Source organism: Oenanthe melanoleuca, chromosome 1A (assembly GCF_029582105.1).
Source record: "Oenanthe melanoleuca isolate GR-GAL-2019-014 chromosome 1A, OMel1.0, whole genome shotgun sequence".
In the NCBI taxonomy this organism is placed as follows: Eukaryota; Metazoa; Chordata; class Aves; order Passeriformes; family Muscicapidae; genus Oenanthe; species Oenanthe melanoleuca.
This window is the reverse complement of record NC_079334.1, coordinates 65667985-65687746: the sequence shown is the minus strand read 5'-3', so window position 1 is coordinate 65687746 and position 19762 is coordinate 65667985. Positions and strand designations below refer to the sequence as shown.

General features: G+C 41.2%; 1 protein-coding gene across 1 annotated transcript in view; it reads left to right on the top strand.

Moving 5' to 3' along the window:
• The window catches only part of TAF3 (TATA-box binding protein associated factor 3), a 113400-nt gene that overhangs the window by 89420 nt on the left and 4218 nt on the right, over nucleotides 1-19762 (top strand). The window contains exons 4-5 of the mRNA XM_056515637.1: nucleotides 3446-3528; nucleotides 16858-17113. Coding sequence (XP_056371612.1) covers nucleotides 3446-3528; nucleotides 16858-17113 — 339 coding nt within the window. The remainder of the gene's footprint in view (nucleotides 1-3445; nucleotides 3529-16857; nucleotides 17114-19762) is intronic.

Here is a 19762-nt window from a genome sequence, read left to right as displayed (position 1 = left end):
TACATTCAGTTTTGCATTTCTTCTGCAGCTGTCTGTGCCAAGTTTGCTTTAGAATGATAAACAGTCACATAAACAAACTGGTAAAACTTCAATATAGACTCACCATGTATATATATATTAGGAAAAGGAGTTCAACACTAATAAAAACTTGGACAAATTAAATTGATATAGCTGCCCATTACCTTGGCAAAAAGTCCCTGTCAAAAGATAAACTTTAAAGCTAGAATGCATGAAAGAGTCCCTAGATAGAATTAAAATTTAAACTGATTCTTGAGAGATAAGCTTTTTTTAAATCCACCTCTTTGCTGCAAGTCAGGATTTTAAAAATAAATTTCCCCTTTAAATCTCTTGAGCGATTTTCATTTTTTGCAAGGCCGCACTGCTGGTGTCCTGGAAAAATGGAGAGTTAGAGCTTTATCAGTTGGTGCCCTGAGGTATGTGGCAAAGAAGCTAAATCCTTGAAGATTAGCAAAAAAAATGCAGCACATGGCAATAAGGGGCTTATATGACTACTAGTATTAGTTCAGGTGAAAGAAGTATTGCTTATACATAAAACTGGACAAATCCACTGACAATGTATTTTTAGTTAGCTACAAAGGAGTCTTATATTGCTGGACTTTACCTCTTTGGTGATTTGGGAAGCTTAGTAATCCACTGTAAATGCTCTTCTGCTGGCCCCAATTCCCAGTATTACTCCAGAATGCTGCTCTTTCGTTTTAACCCCTAAAAGTACATGTTTCCTTAATTTAGCTTTTAGATCACACAATGACTTATTTAGGCAGCAGTTGTGCTGCAGGAGCAAATGATCAAGTTACAGCTTGGATGTTTAATCTGCCCAGCGCTCCTCGAGGTGTGAGCACAACCTGGGAGATGAGTTTGTGGGCTCACTGCAGTTTCAGCTCCTGATAGCCAGGAGAAATATCACAGTCCCATTTCTAATATTGCTGTAGTTAAACAAAAGACTGACTCAGCTGTAATGTTCCCATTTCTGAGCCTTGTTGTTATTTCCTAAGTGTGCATCCCATCCTGTTGGGTGATTGAGGCTTTTAATCAAGTTTTTCCTGGAATATTGCTGAAAGGCACAGAGCAGCAAACAGAGCACTGCATAAATGGCAGAAAGCAGAAGCTGAAAGCTTCATGCTGGGAGTGTTTGGTGGTGGCACCAAGGAGGACAAGCTTTGTCTCAGGCTTGCCTGCAGCTCCATGCCCTGCAGTGGTGTTGGGTGCTGCCCTTGGAGCCAGAAAAGGAGATCTGGGGCACTGCCTTGCAAGCTCCACCGGATGAAAAGCAAACACTTGGAGCAGTTACACCCCACTTGTACTCCAGAGATTACCAGGCATGCTGTAGGAGTGACTGAGCAGCTCAGGGAGCAGCTGCTGACCCAGTTTCAGCTAACCTTAATAAGCTGAGCTAGAAACTAAAGTAGTTGAGGAACTGCTTCAAGAGAAATGGAGCCATCCTTGCAGCAGGGCAGGGCTTGCAAGAGCTGCCCCAAAGTGAGCTGCCCTTGCTCCTGTATCAAAATCCTGTCATCAGTGTAGAGGAAGACCAAGCTCTGCAAGATGTAACTGTGAATGCTCCTTGGTTTTCTCCCTGGTCTCATGATGTAAACCCACAAATTCACTTTGTAGAAAGATGCTTCCTCTCTTGTATCAAAGGATAATATTTAGCATTGTGGTGGAGCCTGTTTTCCTCTCCCAGCAGACTGTGATATCGGTATCTGAGCATAAAGAAGTAATTTATGTGCTTTTCTTCTGCCCCATGAGCCCACACCACCATTGTTTGGAGTAGTACCAAGGACCTTTATAAATGATGTGGACATCTCTCTGTGATGTGTGCTGGAAGCTGCAGCAGCAGTGTCTGTCCTAAAACGTTTTGTATTTAAAACAGGCACTAAAGAAGGAGGAGAAAACCTGCAGGGAAAGAGGTAGGATAGCCTGTGTAAAGCCATAGTCATAGTCCTGAGCCTCCAGTACCCAGGGTTCAGTTTCAGTCTCTAAGCAGTGGGATATTACAGGTTAAGATGCTGGGAAAACAGAGAAAAGGCTCTGTGGAAGATTGCAATGAAATTGTTGCAGGCATTAGAAGCTTCTGAGGAAAAATACTCTTGCAACACTCCAAGGGAATGATGTAACAAAAAATGGTTCTACATAAACAAAGCATGGAGAGAGGCCTGTGAAATCAGCTAATCCATATCCATGGAGAGCTGTATTGCAAAGCACAGTTCACTGTGTCAGAGCAGGAACATCACTCAGGCTGCTCTCCTTCTCTCTCTGGCCTGGACATCTCCTAGAGAGCAGCTCCAATTCTTTTGCCAAAATGTGTGCCACAAGATTCTATTACCTTTCTCAAAATAAGTCCCACTTGAGTCCTCCCACTCTGGCCTGCTCTCTCCCACACTGCTTTCTGTGCTTTGCATTGATTGTTTGCCCTCCCTTTTTCTGTGAAAGCTTTGTGAAACTGGAGATTTGATCAGGTTTCCATTTAGTGTATGCATATTCACTTTGACTCTTAAGTTCCTGGAGCAGATTCAGCCAAGTGATTGTTTTATTAAATATGGTGATACACATACTTAAAATGAGATCAGTCTCCATCTCTCTTTATATATCTCTCTATATGTAATGTGTATACTTGTCATATATGGACATGAGTAATGACTGGCTGGAGAATCATCACAGTGTCAGCTGTAGCATCTGTGGTCATTCTGTACAGGTTTTGCAAACCAGTAGCTCAGTGGGAGTTGGTAATTTTGGCAAATGCTGGTACCATAAGTTCAAGGACATATTCAAGTGGCCTAAACTCCACCAGATACCATGATGGAAATCCCAGGCCGCTTGAAAAGTAGTCATTAAAAACCTCAGCCTAACTGCAGTAAAATGCAGTGCATGTTATGCCTGTGTGGATAAGAACTTTCATAAAGTATTCAGTGTTGCTGAATTCATCTTGGAGTTTATTTGCTTGTTTTTGTCTCTCCTTTTGATTCAAGAGTGTCATGGTACATTTATGTGATGAATCTGAAAAATAATTGAATTTAAATCTCAGAAAAATGTGCAAACACCAATGGGTGCCAGACAAGTTTGAATACTAAGATCAAAGCATTTCATGTCATTGTTTAGAAACTAACTGGGAAGTTTTGTGTCTCTAGAAAACTACTTAATCAGGAAGATTTGCTAACAAATGATATCAGGAGGTAACAAATGCAGCAAAATTTCAGATTGGTTTCTTTAGCTTAGAGTTTGTGTTTGTGAATTGCTGCATCTGGGACTCCCCACAACCTGAGATCCATCCTTGGGATGAGATGAGAGAGAGCAGTGATGAGTCTGTCGTAGTTTTGTCTCATTAAGTTGATATGCTCTGGTTAACTCCATCAGTGCTTTCATGTAATTAATATATTTTGGGAGTCTGCTTGCAGTCTTTGATTGATGATTGTGTTCCCCTGTACAGATAAAGGTGGAACCAGTTGTTCCAGCTCCATCACCGGTTATTCCTCGGCTGACTTTGAGAGTGGGCGCAGGCCAAGACAAGATGTGAGTATGAATCCATCTGTGAGGTGTATGCTCATCACACTCCATCCTCTGGCACTTGTGGGAGCTCTTCCTTTCAGTGGGAAAAGCTTAAAAATTAGAGCAAAGTGTATTCTCCAAGTGAGACCCATCACCTTCCATCCATCCTACTGTGTGTCCCATTCCATGTCTTTCTAGGGCATGGACTGCAGGACTCCAGCTAGGCTGGTATGATGCCTCCAGTGACATTTAGTGAGGTTTCTGTAATGCATGCTTATCCTGAGTGTAACCTACAGCTAAGTTTCACAACACTCCCCAGCTAACAGTTGTTTTGTGCTTTAAAACATAACAGTTGGAATTCCTTTATACACATCTGTTTTATTATAACTGTTGATGATTATTCATGAGTGTACCTAACGCATTTCAAGTGCTGGTTCATTAGCTCCCTAATTATTGGGTGCTGTTGTACAAATAATAGTTACTTTGTACTGGATGAGCATAAATAGGGTGATCCCTATCCTGAGATCATCCAGCATAAACAGGAGGCTGGAGAGGCTGGGGAAACAATGTGTCACCAGGCTTCTTAGGCTGGTTCTGTGTTGTATGTGGAGGGTTTCTTTTAATCAGGTTTTTCGTGTTGATTTCATGGCACAAGCACACTTTCATGTGCAGTGGTAAATATGAGCACCACACAGATCTTTCCTTTCCATTCCTCACATCAAATGCTGCTAATGCAGTTGTTTCTCTTACAGAACCATTATGAACTAAACCCCCTAATCACTAATTTTTCTGCTCTAGAAGTTAAATGGGATTTTGGTGATTATTTTCTTTTTCTCTGCTGTCCTGCTTCTCCCTGGTAGGTAACCATGGCTTTTAACTGGTTTGAAGCTTCTAAGGGACTTCAGTCATTCCTTGGTTTCTAGGGGACACCTGCATCCCAATTATTAATCATTTTTGCTTTCTTCCTTTAACAGTATTTGATTGTGATCTAAAATTTCCGTGCCTCAGGTTGCTGTGCAAAGTTCCAGCTTTCTTAGAATACTTGTCTGTCCTGCTGAGCATGTGCATGGCTGGACATGCTGTCCCTTGAGAGCCACAAATCCATTTTCCTCCTTGAGGAGCTATGGATACTTTTAAATTCTGCTTTTTAAAGGACTGTAAATTGTTTATATGGGAGAAATTAACTCATATTCTTGAGGCAGAACTTCTCAATTAAAGTTCTGAAGCCATATTTTAGCACCAGTTATCTTCCAACCTTATCTCACCATAGTGTTTCTCATACCCACACACATTTTGAGAGGGAACTTCAGATTCCATATTTGCTACAAATCATGGGGGTACATCATTGTCATGCCTGCCAGCCCTTAGTGGGGCTGAGATACTGACATCTTGTTTAATGGGCTTTTGGGAAACTCATTTTTATTTCAGATCAATTTTTGCATCTTTAGTGGCACCCTCATCTGAGGACCTCATAGCAGTCAGAAAGGAAAGCTTTTTGATGTGTTACAGTAAGGGAAAGTTAAACTTATATTTTTTCTGTGTTGGTAATGAGGTTCTAAATATCTGGCAATTACCATATAAAAATGTTGTGTTTCAATTAGCCTGTCTCTGGAGTTTACTGACATGGGGTTGTTTGAGGATACTGGAAAGGTGTAAGGAAAATTTTTAGGCATTCCTAGAATTTGATATGAGTGGAAACTAGATGGAGAAATTGGTTATTTCAGTTTCTCTGTTAGAGAGGAGAGCTGTTTGGAAGCTTTTTGGGAGTACTCAAGTACCTGTTCAGTTGGAAGGTAATTTGTTTGGGGGAACTTCATATAGAACATCTTTAATAGAAGTGCTTACAGATCTTCATGAGGCCACAGGGCTTTCAGGAGTCTGAAGTGAAAATGTCAGACTGATGGTGCATGGAATGGAGATTCACATCACACCATAAACTCAGCACAACCCCAGCACAAGCTGAGTAACACAGCAGTGGTGAGCAAAATGCCTTTGCAGTGCAGTGAGCAGCTGGGGCTCTTCAACCTGGGGAGGTGAAGGCAGTGGAGAGACCTGAGAGCCCTCCCAGTGCCTAAGGGGCTCCAAAAAAGCTGCAGAGGCACTTTGTGCAAAGGCCTGGAGTGACAGGATAAGGGGAATGGCATCAAACTGACAGAGGGCAGGATGAGATGGGATATGAGGAAGAAATTGTGCCCTGTAAAGGTGGTGAGGCCCTGGCACAGTGTGCCCAGAGAACCTGTGGCTGCCCCTGGATCCCTGGAAGTGTCCAAGGCCAGGCTGGATGGGACTTGCAGCAGTCTGGCATAGTGGAAGGTGGCCTTGTTCATGGCAGGGGGTTGGAACTGGATGATCTTTAAAGTCCCTTCCAACCCAAATAATTCTATGATTTTATAATTTTCCTTCTTGACTCCTCTGCTGGGACAAGTGTACAAAACAGTGGTGGCAGCAGCAGGAAAACCTTTTCTCTTGTGTTTGTGAATAAAAGTACATATTTCTCCCAGATTCAAAGTAATACTTGAATTCAGCCTTGTCTGGAGTACAAATGTTCTTACAACACACATCAGCTCAAAAAAAGTGGCTATTAACAACATTGGGTTAATGGACATGAAAATTGCTGAAGGATGGACAGACCAATATTGGAAAAACTGTCCTACTTAAGAGTTTTTTTGCAAGTGTTTTAACTGCACAGTAAAACAAGAAGAAAGTAGATTATTATCAAAGCATTTCCATCTTAGTTGTAAACAATTACAGCAATACTTGCATGGATGCCACATTAGAAGAAATTTACTGGATTCCATTCTAATGCAATTAGAGCTAATTTTGTTCTTTAAATGAATAAAAGGTCAGCTAGTAAATCTAGTTTATCTCAAGTCCAGGCTTCAATAAATTGTTTTATTTAATTTGTTGTAAAAGATCTTATCCTTAATGGGCCTTGCTCTTATTGGTTTGCTTGGGTTCTAAAATATTTATGACCACCTTTTTAGATATGATTTGAATGATATGTTGGAAAGGTTTTTCACTTTTTTTTTTTTCCCATTCCAGTGTTATCAAGGTAGATTGCTAACTGAGTTAGTATAGGAAGGAACTAGAGATGCTATCTTTTTTCAAAACAAAACAAGCAAAACAAAAAACACAGACTTTTAAATTTTAAATGAACTGCAAATGATGAGTAGGGTTTAATACTTTTATTAAATTGCATCATGGTTTCTTTTTGTCTTGTTATTTTTCCTAAGCACTTTTCATTTTTCATACACATAAATTTTTTTAAACCATATCTTTTGATAATGTGTTGACATTCCAGCTACTACTACAGCTGACATACAGCAAAAGAACATGCTGTTGTGTTTTATACTTCCCATAAATTTATTCTACATTTAAATACAGCCTTTAAGAAAAAACACATGGCTGCTGACACTAATGCCAGACCACAAAGCACTGTACTACTCACTGGGTGCTGTTTCAGTGTTTCTGTGCCCTGGAAGCAGGATATATGTTCTTTGTGAAATCAGCTCTCCAAATTTACCTTAGAATTTCAGCCTTTTGCTCCAGACCCATATCATAACTTTGCCATCAGCAGGGAACCTGGAAAGCAGACAGGAAGAAGGGGGAAGACAGGCATTTTAACAATGTTTAACTGGTAAACCTGACCTGCTGCTCTAATGAAATTGTCCTTTGTCTTCTATATTTTTTAAGTGAGTAGATACGTGACTTTCTCCAAAAACAAATCACACACATGCTCAGATATGTATGTGTGTGTGCCTATAAAAATGTATATTAAATAACCTGTGGATTGTAAGATAAGGGATTTAAGGATTAAGGGATGAAAAAAAAATTGTTTTCCAGATATTTAATTGGCCAACTAAAAATCTTTATTATCATATTATCAGTCCAAGACCAACTTATTTTTGTGTGGAGGCTTGTTCAGCTGCATGATACCCCCTTGACAAAAGCCATGAGCAGAACCAGCTGACATCCTGTGCAGAGGATCTCAAAACCAAGGGTCAAGATAGAGAAATTGTCCTGTGATCATAGGTGTGACCTCTCTGTATAATATCAGTGACCCAGAAGAGTATTTCTGGGACTAGGAGGATAGGAGAACCTAGTTTATTACACCAAGTTTCTTGATTATCCATCTAAGAACTTCTGCATGGGAGAATGAATCCATTCATCCAAAACTTCCCCCACAGGGAGAAAATTTTTCCCAATATCCAGTCTAACCCTGCCCTTTTCTATTTGCTCAAGAATTTGTTAATTTAGGTGCAATACAAAATTACAGTAAATCAGTTCTTCACTCATACTTTTTGAAATCCCACAGAACTATATAATCTCACCTGTAGCATGCAGAGTGCCACCAAGTGTATGCTCACCAAAAAAGAGATGCCTTAATGAGGGATCTTCTGTCTACAAGCTTGATTTACAAAAGAGTTGAGTTGCAAACTCTACAGAGATTGAATTTTCTTGGGAAAACTGCACACACACATACACAATCAGAATTTAAAAGGTCATGGCATCAAGGGAGGAGAGAAGAAGAAGAAGGATTTAACAAATGCATCCATATGCTTCTTATTGACCTGGCTGAAGAAAGAAATTAGGCAAGGACTGTGTTGGTGCTCCCCAAAGCTCACTGGGGATCTGAGTTGTTGCTGTAACATGAATATATGTTCTTTTAAAACTGTTCAAGCTCTATGTGAGTTGTGGAAAAGAAGCTGGATATCCAAGACTTTGCTGCTGGTTGGAGTTAAACTAGAATCCTGCCCTGTGCAGTTTCCAAGAATGCACCTGATCATTACAGAATCATCTTTGGTGTATATTCAGGAGCTTCTTTAATGGAGTTGTTCTCATACAGATAAATCAGGGGGTGTGAAGAAACTTTTGAACTTCAGGTAGTGTTTAGTGGAGCACTAGTCAGACTGATAATTTACATTATTGCCTTCATAGTGCTTGCCCACAAAAGCTGGATAATGGGGTTCATTAAGCTCCCTGTACAGGCAAATCCAAATTGTTTGCCTTCAGCCTTGGCTCCCTACGTGTGGCTGGGAAGGGAAGGATTGGCTTTTTATTGACTTGTCAAGCCTTAGGTTTGCATTACCAGCCAAGTAGCTCATGACCCATTCCATTTATTGCACTGTTCTGTGGTGGGGAAACAGGTAAAGGAATCCTGCTGGAAGCCCCTCCTTGCACACGTTGCCATGAATAAGGGCAGTGTTTGGAGCAGTTAAGGCACCGTGACCAAGCCCTGGGACAGACAGGGTGGGGCCATTGTGGGACACAGTGGGGGTGGTGTTGGTTACCCTGCCAGACCTTGCTTATTCAGGGGAAAGCTCCAGAGGAGAATCATTGAGGAGTTAAAGAGGAGAGGGAAAAAAACCAACAAAAAAAAAAAGTGATACTTCAGGGAGAAAAATGGAGAAGGGCTAACCACTGTTTGGGAAAATTAAACAATAGAGTGCAAGCAGTGAAAGTCTGTGTTTATTGCTGTGCTAATGGCATCCCAATTATTTTAGCAGGGAAAGGCCATGTTAGCTGTGCATTGGCAGAACTGCTGCTCTGGGTGTCAATCCAACTTGTGCTGTAAAAGAGCATGTACTGGTGAAATCATTTTTGATATGATCAATAGACCACCTAAGTGAGGAGGCAGAGTAATGAAAAATGATCTTGCTCCTCTCCAAGGTGTGCTGAAGGAATTCCAGTGATCTTTACAGCTTTCATCAATCTTTGTGAGTGTATTTACTGACATACCCACATTTCTCTGTTCTGTGGTCTTTTAAATTATAAGAGCGGGAAGACTGATTTTTGGTGCCTTTTTAAATGCAGAATGTATTTTAATGAAGATACTGTCTCAGCTATGATTCATATCCCTTTCCCAATTGTTCTTTTTTAGTGTAACATATTGGCCCAAATCCTGCTGTAAACTCCCCATGTGTGGTCCTGTATCTATCCAAAAGGCTCTTTCACTTTGGTGGAGGTTCCCCAGCCTCTCCCTTGCTGCAGGATTGCAGCTTTTACATAAAAAAAAAAAAAAAAAAAAAAAAAAAAAAAAAAAAAAGGTGAAGAATATCATATCCCTTTTACCAAACCAAGTAAATTATCATTTTTGTTTGTATTTCTAGAGGTGATTTAGCACAGCTTTTTCTTCCTTGAACATGAATTAAATTTACACCTTCAGATTTAGTCCTAAGGTTTTTTCTTCCTTTTATTTTTTTTAATTATTGAAGCCACCCCAACTAATTATTCATCCTGTTTATGGTAGGTAGTAGTCTGTGGCAAATTATTTTCATTTTGCTGCTGGCCACACTGGGTGATGACTCCAAAAGTGAATCCATAAAAAGGCTTGAGTCATTAGAAAACAAAACAACTTACTGTGAGATTATTTGATTTTTCTGCTTATTGCTCAAGAGTAAAAAAAAAAAAATGTATACTGTATACCACAATTAAAAAAAAAAATACTTCAGGCAGGTTTAGACACATGAGGGAATTGCTTGTGTAAATGGCCATGAGCAGCTGCCCTTATGAAGCACAACAGAAACTGATCAAATATGTGTGAAAGATTAGAAAGGCAGATGGGTATTTATTTCAAAAATAAACTTTCCATGGAGGATGACTGCAAGAGAAAGGTACTGATTTGTTCTTGTCTTTGACAGAGGTGCTTGATTTTATCCACTCTTTTATTGAGGTTTTTAAACAAAAGTGAGGAAACTGCATGGACCCAAGGATTTGTGAGATAGTTCCTAGAGCTGGATGTGGACAAGAATAGCATAAATAGCCACAAAAGAACAGATGGTCCTACCTGAATTTAGTGAAGCTGTCCTGTTAGCAATTGATCTTCAGCTGTACAGAGTCTCCAAGTCCAGGACTGTCTGTCTTACTTGTTTCTTTCAAAAACAAGCTTAGTAACAAGTTGAAAATTACAGTTTTAAAGATTTTCTAAACCCATACTGGTACAACTTTCTAGTACTTAATACAATTCATGTTCTAGTCCAGTTCCCACCAAAAAGGGTGGATATAGGACTGGTTTATGGGCAGTCTCCTAGATCATGTATCCCATAACATTTCCCAAAACAAATGACAATAAAAGGTAGTTTGCTGGGAACATAGAAGAGAAAGTTTGCAAAGAGCTCATTGATATAAACATGTTTTACCAGGTTCTGGTTTTGCTCTTGAGAACTCAGCAGAAGGGGTTGGTGCCAGGTGGTTTTAACATGGAAGATGTTTGTTATTGATGATAAGAAAAAAAAGATGGAAGATACCAAGACGCCACACTACCAGCTCAGTTTTGTTTTGTCAGACTGGCAGTGAACCATCCAGAGGTGTAAGTCAGAAGGGTGAGAAAATGGGAGGGAGATTCAGGAGTCATCAACAGCAAGGTGCTTGTGGTTGTTGGGAGAAATACTCTGGGTGTAACAGATACAGAGGGTGAAGGTCAAGGGCAGGACTCTGTTTCACTTAAAGTAATGGGAAAATAACAGTAGAAAACCTGTAATTCAATTTCAACAGTGCATGTGTCCATAAAGCAAAGGAGATAGCTGGAAATGTCAGCTAGACTGAATGTCCAGGTGTTTGTGGGGCTTTGCCATAATGTCAGAATAGTAGAGTCATAGAATAATTTAGGCTGTAAAAGACATCTTAGATCATCAGGTCCTAACTCAGCCCTGCAAAGTCCATCACTAAACTGTGTGCACAAGTGACACATCAACATGTGTCACTTTTAAATCCCTCCAGGGATGGGTAGCTCTACCACTGCCATGGGCAGCCTGTTCCAGTGCTTCACAACCCTTTTCGTGAAATAATTTTCCCTCATATCCAATCTGAACCTCCTTGGGCTCAATTAGAGGCTGTTTCCTCTTGTCATTTCACTTGTTACTTGGCAGAAAAGACCAACCCCTGCCTGGCTGCACCTCCTGTTGGGGAGTTCTAGAAAGTGATAAAGTTCCCCCTGAGCCTCCTTTTCTCCAGCCTGAGCCCCCCAACTGCTCCTGGTGCTCCAGACCCTTCCCCAGCTCCACTGAAATGGAGAATGAGCTGTTGGTCTCCATGTGCACCTTTGAAGGTCAACATGCTTTACCTGGGAGAAGCAAGCACCCAGAAGAGTGGATGTTATCTTGGAATAATAATTTTTCTTGATAGAGAAGAATACCACACGGCAGGTGATGTTAAAGCACTGAAGTTTTTTCACTTGCAGAATTGCTTGGGGCTCTGTTGGAGGTTTGGTGCATTCTGGCACTCTACAAACTCACAGGTTGGTCACAGCTTCTGCTTGTAGAGCTTCTGTTTGCCAATATGACTTGTTTGCACAGAATAAAATATTCAGCAGGGCATGAAACAGCAAATAAATTTCCCTTTCTAAAAGTAATAGAGGAATTAGCCTACATTACAGAGCTTAAATCACGCTGATTCTCCTCCAGGGCTGGAATAAAATTTTCAGAATCACCTGTTATCTTTGAAGAATCTAAACCATATGTAAATTTCCTAATTTCCTTAGGTGTTTTTGACACTTTTACCCATAGGTCTTAGAGTGTTTAGGTGTTTTCTGGTGCAACAATTTCAGTTCCAGGTGTGAGATTTTTCAGTAACAAAATAGTTACATCACTTTCTAGCATCAAGGAATTTATATCAATAAGGGAATATCAAAGCTAATAGATAATATTATCATTGATAATCCAGGTTTCAGTTATGTCAGAGCAGTTAATAGTATTTTCCTACACACAGAGACTCATTTAGCTCCTTCTTGCTTAAAAATGGGTCATGGGTTTGGAAAAGAATTAGGACTTTTCAAATGTTACTTTTTTCTTCTGGGCAGAGAAACAGTTTCTTGGGAGCTCTGCCTCTGAGAAACAAAGATTACTGTGATTTTTTTACTAGACCTTTGGAAATACTGATGCAGCATTTTTTTGGAGCTCATTGCCCATAGCAATCATTCTGCCCTGTGGCCCATATCTGTTTTTGAAAAGCCATTTCCTTTTGGTGCACGTCTTTCCCCTGTGTTGAGGTGAAGCAGTCAATGGGGCTTTCAGCCATAAGGATCAGGATGAAATCAAATAAATTACTTTCAAAGATAGGAAACCATTTCACACCTTGGGGCTTCATTTTGCTCCAGATGTAGAATGTTACAGCTTCTGCCACTTAGAGCCGATTAGAAACCAACTGACCTGTTGCAACACTTCAGATCTTGGCAGAATGTGCATTTTGCCTGCAAGCTGGCACTTGGTGTTCATCCTGTTTGGGTTTAGAGCTATCACTGTGAACAGGGTGATTGCCCCAGAGTGATGATTAAAAAGGGTTTTCATTCACTCTACCCTCCTGAGAAACAGAAACAGTGACGTTTTCTTTCCTTCCTTCCCCTTGGAGCAGTGTTGGACACAGTAGATAAATATTGAATCTTTACTATAAGGGTGGTGAGACACTGGCACAGGATGCCCAGGGAGGTGGTAAACTCCTATCCCTGGAAGAGTTCAAGATCAGGTTGGATGGGGCTCTGAAAAGCCTGGTCTAGAGGAAGGTGTCCCTGCCCCTGGCAGAGGGGCTGGGACTGGAATATCTTTAAGGTCCCTTCCAACCCAATCCTCCATTCTCTGATTCCATGAGATCTGTATCCTCAGCTGAGATTCAGATATTACACACTGTTGCATTGGCCCAACACAGCCTTGACATAGTTGAGCAGAAGTGGCAATGGAAAATTTCATTAAGTCCTCATATTGGGTTGAAATGCTGTTTGCACTAGAACAGACTGTGAGAAAGAAAAATAACTTAAAAATGCATTTGTCAGGAAGCTTTATGCTCTGCCCTTTTAGCAAAGGAGTTGTTAAAAAAAACAACACAGAAAAATAATTGATAATCGTGATATTTGAGGATTTCTCAGTCCTTCTATCCTTCCACTTTAAATTTCACATCCCTTCAGTTTGTTCCCTTTTTATTACTTTTAGATGTGTTTTCTTGGTTACTACTGGGCACTCTGACAAATCAATACATGTTCAATGATAAATACACTGAGGTTCTGTGAGCAGGACAGCTCCTGCTGGCATTTAAAAAGAAATCCAAAGTGAATTTAGGTTGGACACAACCAAATACACAGTGTTTACATTAATTTTGGGGTTTTTTTTAAAAGGGAGTGGTAACCTGTAGTCACGATTTGTGGAGGCTCTTATTACCACATCTATTCCAAAGGTTTTCTCACACCTCTTTATTCTGGAGGAACTGTTTTGATTCAAAAACAAGTTTTAATTGATTTTTTTATCTTTCAGTGTAGAATCTGTTTGTGGTACATTGCCAGGCAAGCAGCCTGCAGAGAAGTGCAGTTCTTGTGTCAGGACTCTGTTTTAGTAGTGGTTGATGTTAATTTCTGCAAAAAATACTCATTCAGCCTCAGTTTTAGAGTTCTTGGATTGGTGTGGAGAAGGAGCTGAAAGTTTGTTTTATGTAGTATTGTACTTGCAGACTAAGTGATGATTTTGGACACATGAAAACACATTTGAGAAATAAAGTAACAACAATATATGTGTGGTGATGTCCCAAGGAAGAGTTTAAATCCCAGTAGGACTCAGGTGGATTGAGGCTCTGCTGCAGTGAGAGCCGCCTACTTGCAGTGTGCTCTGTGCCTCAATTTTCCTGTCTATAAAACAGAGCTCATAAATCTTGCCATCATTTACATAGTGTTTTGATATCAGGTTTCTCTCCAGGTCTGAAGTAACAGTAATTATTAGTCGTGGGACTGCTATTTCCCTTTGATTTCTCCCCACCTCCATGTTGCCATGTGTGCAGCCCCTTCTTCAGGACAGGCTAAACCACCCTCGCTGAGATTACTCCATCACCTCTAATGGTGTAGCACAAAACCATTCATTTCTCCACTCTGGAGTCTAAAGTCTCTGAACTTCATTAGCCCAAGGGAGTGGTAGGCCCAAGCGTGCTCCGAAATGCCGATCTCCTGTTTTGATAACTGACTCTAAAATCAAGATAAACAAGCTGCCCTATATACTGAACATGTCCTAATTGCACACTGTGGGCACGCCAGCCAATCCACGAGCGGGTGTCGCTCGCTAATGAATATTTGGAGTTTTGGAAGATTTCACATGTGGTGCTTCTTGCAGATTCTGCAGTTATTAGCAGAGTGGCTTCGAAGACCCTGTGCAGGAGGAGGACCTGGCTTTAGACCAAGAAACTTTGTAATTTAATTTCATGTGTTAGCTGGGCATGGTCACTCTTATTCAAATTGTATTAGCTAATACTTCTTTCAAACTGTTTACGCTGCGTGCAAAGTTGTGTTTAAACCCTATTAGCTAATACATTTCCTAGTCTAGACTTGGGGAGGGTTGACTCCCTGAAGAACTCCTAGCAAGACTTTGTTTACTTGCAGGAGGTGGGAGAGGGAGGCAGGGAAAGAAGGGGCAGTGATGTTTGAAACCATCCAAATGACTTTGCTGCTCCTATATTTTGCTTTCTGTCCCTATCCTCACTTTTGTTATTGCTGAGAGTTTGTTTATTGAGAGGTGGCTCTCAAATCATGAGGATAACTTTGCAAACCATGGGAATATTGGCACCAGCCAAGGTCTTGGGCATTCAGCATTGGGAGCCAGGGCTGTCTGTGGAATGGGGAAAACACAGAAGCATCAGAGCTGGGGATGGCTAGTCTGGCAGGAGCCCCAGGAGCCCCATACTGAGACTTTCACTGAACCAGAAACACATCATGAGCCAAAGAGAAAGCTTCTTTGGTGGGAGATAACAGTGAGGTTTTGGATGTTCCCCACTAACAAGAGAAGGAGGCTGGTTTTGATGCGTAGGTTGCTCTCAGGATGGCCTGATAGTAGTTCCTTCCTTCCTTCTGCAAGTCTCAGACAACATAAATTAAGACTCTTGCACTTTGACTCACAGTCTAGCACCTTACTGACACGTATACAGAGCCTGAGCCCCACATTAGGTACCTGAAGCAATCAATGGGACATATGTAGTGTGAATGTCTTCAGTGTTGCTGATGGAAGAATCATCTATCACCCTTTAGACTCTTTGATTTTCTTCTCCTGTTTGCTCATAGAAGGTGTGATGCTGCAGCTGGGGGTTAGGCAGGACTACCAAACTCATTGCTCTTGTTTCCTAAGTATGTTTTTACTATAACTCACCACAGTTCTGATTTGTAGTGCAGGTGGCATATCTTGTGAGGAAAACCACCATTATCTCAGCCAGGCATTACATACTGTATAATTCCAAGCCTTTCCCAAATGATGGCTTGGAATTTTATTGACTTGAAATTCAGGTAATGTCTCCAATCACAGTGATACTGCCTTTGGAGTATCAGGGTTGCAATAAACTCCAAAGTTGAACTTAGAATTCCCATTGACAGTGGAGCTGGACATTCCTGGTTATCAGGAGTCATTGCAATATGATTTTTGTCATGGTTTTTCTACTGATGTCCCCATTTTTTATTTTCTTAAGCCATCCTTGTCCCTGGAATGTCTAACCTTTCTTTAAATCACCCTCTTCGTACAGTCCCGTCACAAATCAAGCACACTCCCACAGTTCCCATTCAAATATAAATAAATTAGTTAAATGGTTTACCAAAATGTGGTAAAACAAATGGACCTATCCTGTGTTTTGATTGAGGTTTTGGGGTTTTTTTGGGTTTTCCTTTTCCTTCTCTTTATGTTTCTAGCCTAGAGCCTTGTAGTAAGTGCTTTTTCTGGCTTGTCTGTGAAATTGCATGCACATCAATAACACTGTGTATCAACAGTCATTAATAAACGTTGGGTCCTCTATGTATCCCCCTTCCTGGGCAGGATTGTTCTATACAGTGTATTTACTAGAGCTACATCCTGTCTACTTCAGCTCCTCGAGTAAGTAGCAATATTTTAACTGCTGAGTGTCTAGTGTGCGTCATTTATTTGTCCTGACTAGATCCACTGCTGCTTTCATAAACATTTGGGGAAAGAAATACCAAAGTAGCAAATATTTGCAGAACCCCCTAATGTAGGATCTTAACAGGATGATATCGTCTCTCAGTTTGAAGATTAAAATCAGTGCTGTTCACAGCTGATTAACTTTCCTTTCTAATATTTCCCACAAATTGAGCTAATGCAATAAAACTTAACGAAACAAGGTTTAGTTAAAGCCACAGAGAATATTTATATGACAGTGAGGACCAGACTGGCTCAGGCTGTCCTGGCATTCACTTTGTAATGGCTCTGTGCTTTATCCTGTAAATGGATGGGTGCAGCAGTGACAACAGTCCTTGTGTGGGGTTGAACAGCCTCTTTGGTGACTCCAGGGTGATGTGAATTAGCTGCTCTATATTTTCTTTCTCTCTAGTCAGTGATGGATCATTGCTTTCTCTCCCATCAGCTCTAACAATTCTCAATGTTGGTCCTGCAGAGTCATCAGCAAGGTGGTGTCAGCTCCAGAGGCCAAACCTTCCACTCCAGCAGCACGGCCCAAGACACCTCCGCCTGTGCCGTCACCGGTGCCAGCTCCTGTTCATGTCACCCCTCCTCCTGCTCCAGCTCCTCCTCCTCCTCAGGCCACCATCTCACCAGTCCTGATCCCACCACCCTCCCCAGCTGTGTCAGCAGCTGGAGGCTCCAAAGCTCCCGTGCGGAGCGTGGTGACCGAGACCGTCAGTACTTACGTGGTAGGTTACACACACCCTGCTCTGTGCCAGTGCCAGTGCCATTTCTCTCTGGAATTGCTGAGCTCCCTGGTCCTCATCAGCTCAAACTCATGGTTCCTGGATTCCTCATGTTGCTCTCTGTGAAACTGCTGTTTATCCAGCCCTTGTTACCACACACGTGTTTTGAGGGGTTAATAATTGAAACATTACAACTTGGACTGAATTTTTCATTGGTTCCCAGTTCCAAATTTAAGTTTCTTGTAACAAGTCCAACCGTATCCCATACAATATTTTCTGCTAACTGAGCTAGAGCACTTATTTTTGGAGGTGGAGGTTTTTTAGGTGCTTTCAAAAGTGCTGAATTGAAACCTCAAATGTCAGACTCACCATAGATTTTGCTGTCAGTCAGGTAACGTACAAAACCCTCATACAACATCAAGAACTTGACTTAGCCCTCATTTGAAATGTGTAGAGTCCACTAATCTCTTTCCTGGTTTCCTTGACATACAGAAATTGCAGATGTTTGTGCATCTCAGAAGTTTGTAGATTGTTCATTAGTCTGCACTTCATTTGTGTGTTTGACACATGCTCTGAACTTGGCCTCTGTCTGGCAGCATTCTTCATTCCTTTGGAAAAGTCTCTTGTGTAACATGGTGTAGGAACTGCATTCCCTAAAAGAATGTGCTGCTGAGAATTTCTGCTTTAGTTGCTGTGTGAAATGAAGTCCTGAGCATTCCTGATCCTTGAAAAGCAGCACAAGGGTAGTAGTGTTGTTATTCTCCCTGTCCTGGCTAAATTCCAACGTGATTGGTGACACCTTGCTTAGCTGCAGTTTAAAAATCCCACCATTTAAAACACCTAAAGCTTACATTTATTACAGAGTTTGCTGTGCTTGAATTGCAGTATATGCATGATTTTTTTTTTCTTAGTTTTTATGATTCTTGTTCTAGTATTGATTTCTAATATAAATCTACCCTGCATTTCTAATGGAAAGGTGCTTCCCTGCTGGACTTAAACTGCTGTATCATGTTACTGGTCTCTATTTAAACAGCTGCTACATTTCACTCCTGAGTTAGTTACAGCACTGGACAATGTCACACAAGCTCTGCATATCCTTAGGGTGCAGGACACAGCCTTACCTTTGGTATCACAGTGTAAACCCACAGTCACTCTTATTATTACAGTCACCAGTATTACTGTCATTGTTATTATTACAGTAGTGTCCAAAAGTTTCAAAATTTACTTTAAGAGAGAAACATTTCCTAAATGCTCTGCTACATCCCATGTTCTTCGGTGATTATGAAATGAAATTATTTAGAGATTATGTTAGTTTTAAAAAGAAAACCTAGCACTTTGCCTAGATACTTCCACTTAGCACCTTACTGGAGAATTCAGAGGATATGGAGGCTCCAGGTTATTTTTGCTTTTCACAGAACCATAGATTATCACAGAATGGTTTGGGTTGGAAGGAGCCTTAAAGACCATCTTGGTCCAGCCCCCTGCCACAAGCAGGGACACCTTCCACTCAGCCAGGTTATTCAGAGCCCCATCCCACCTAGCCTTGAACAGTTCCAGGGGTGGGAAGTCCACCACCTCTCTGGACAACCTGTACAATGCCTCACCACCCTTACTGTAAATATTTTTTTCCTAATTCACAATCTAAACCTACTTCCCTTCAACTTAAGACTATTCCCTCTTGTCCTGCCACTCCAGGCCCTTGTGAAAAGTGATCTTCTAGAACATTATAGTTGAAACCAAGGCTTTACTGCATTAGGACCCAACTATGTGCACATGCAAAGAAACACCTGATGTGACAGATTTATAAGTCAAAATGCTCAGAGAGAGGTTGGGGAAGAAGAAAATGATTAATAACTATTAGCCTCTTATATGAAGGAAATCCAGGAGACAGTGATTTTCCTCAGATCACATGGGAAAGCTGTTCTAGAGATAAGAGTGTGACAGAGGTGCCCAGCTCCCTTCTGCAGGGGAGGAGAGGAGAGTGATTTTATAGTTCAAAAAAGAGAGGATACACATCTCCCTGTTGGATAGCATCTCAGTCCCTGTGCTCTGCTCATTAGCTCTCAGTGGTTTGTACTGACACAGCAGTCAGCAATCCTGCTCTGTCCCTCCTTGCATGACCCTTGGCGCATTAAGGAATGAGAAGTTAGGCAATATTTTTAATTTCCTTATACAGCAGCCCAAGTTCTTGTTTAACAAACAGACAGAGGTTTTTGTGATTATAGACCACCCTGCCCCTGTCCAGCCCCTGAGAACCTGAGGCAGCCATTCTGCAGGGGAAAAAAATACCTGAAAAACAAAGTTTGGAAAAGTTAGGGAGTATATTTTGTGATGGGGCAACATCTGGCAGTGCTGCCTACACCTGTCAGGGCCAGTGCCCAAAACAGGCAGCACCAGAAATGAGGTGCCTGTGCTGGGGGATGATGGGGGTGCAACCAGATGTTTGGGCAGGTTTTGTAGCCCTCACCCAACATCCCACAGCATCCCTTCTCTGCAGCACATGGCACAGCATCCCTTCCCTCCCCAACAGGGTTATCCCACTGAAATGCCTCTGCACCTCTTCACTCTGAGCCCAGACACTTCACCTGGGGAGCAGATGCTTCTCCAACAACTTAAAATGACTTTGCAGATGTGAGATTAGATGGTAGATAA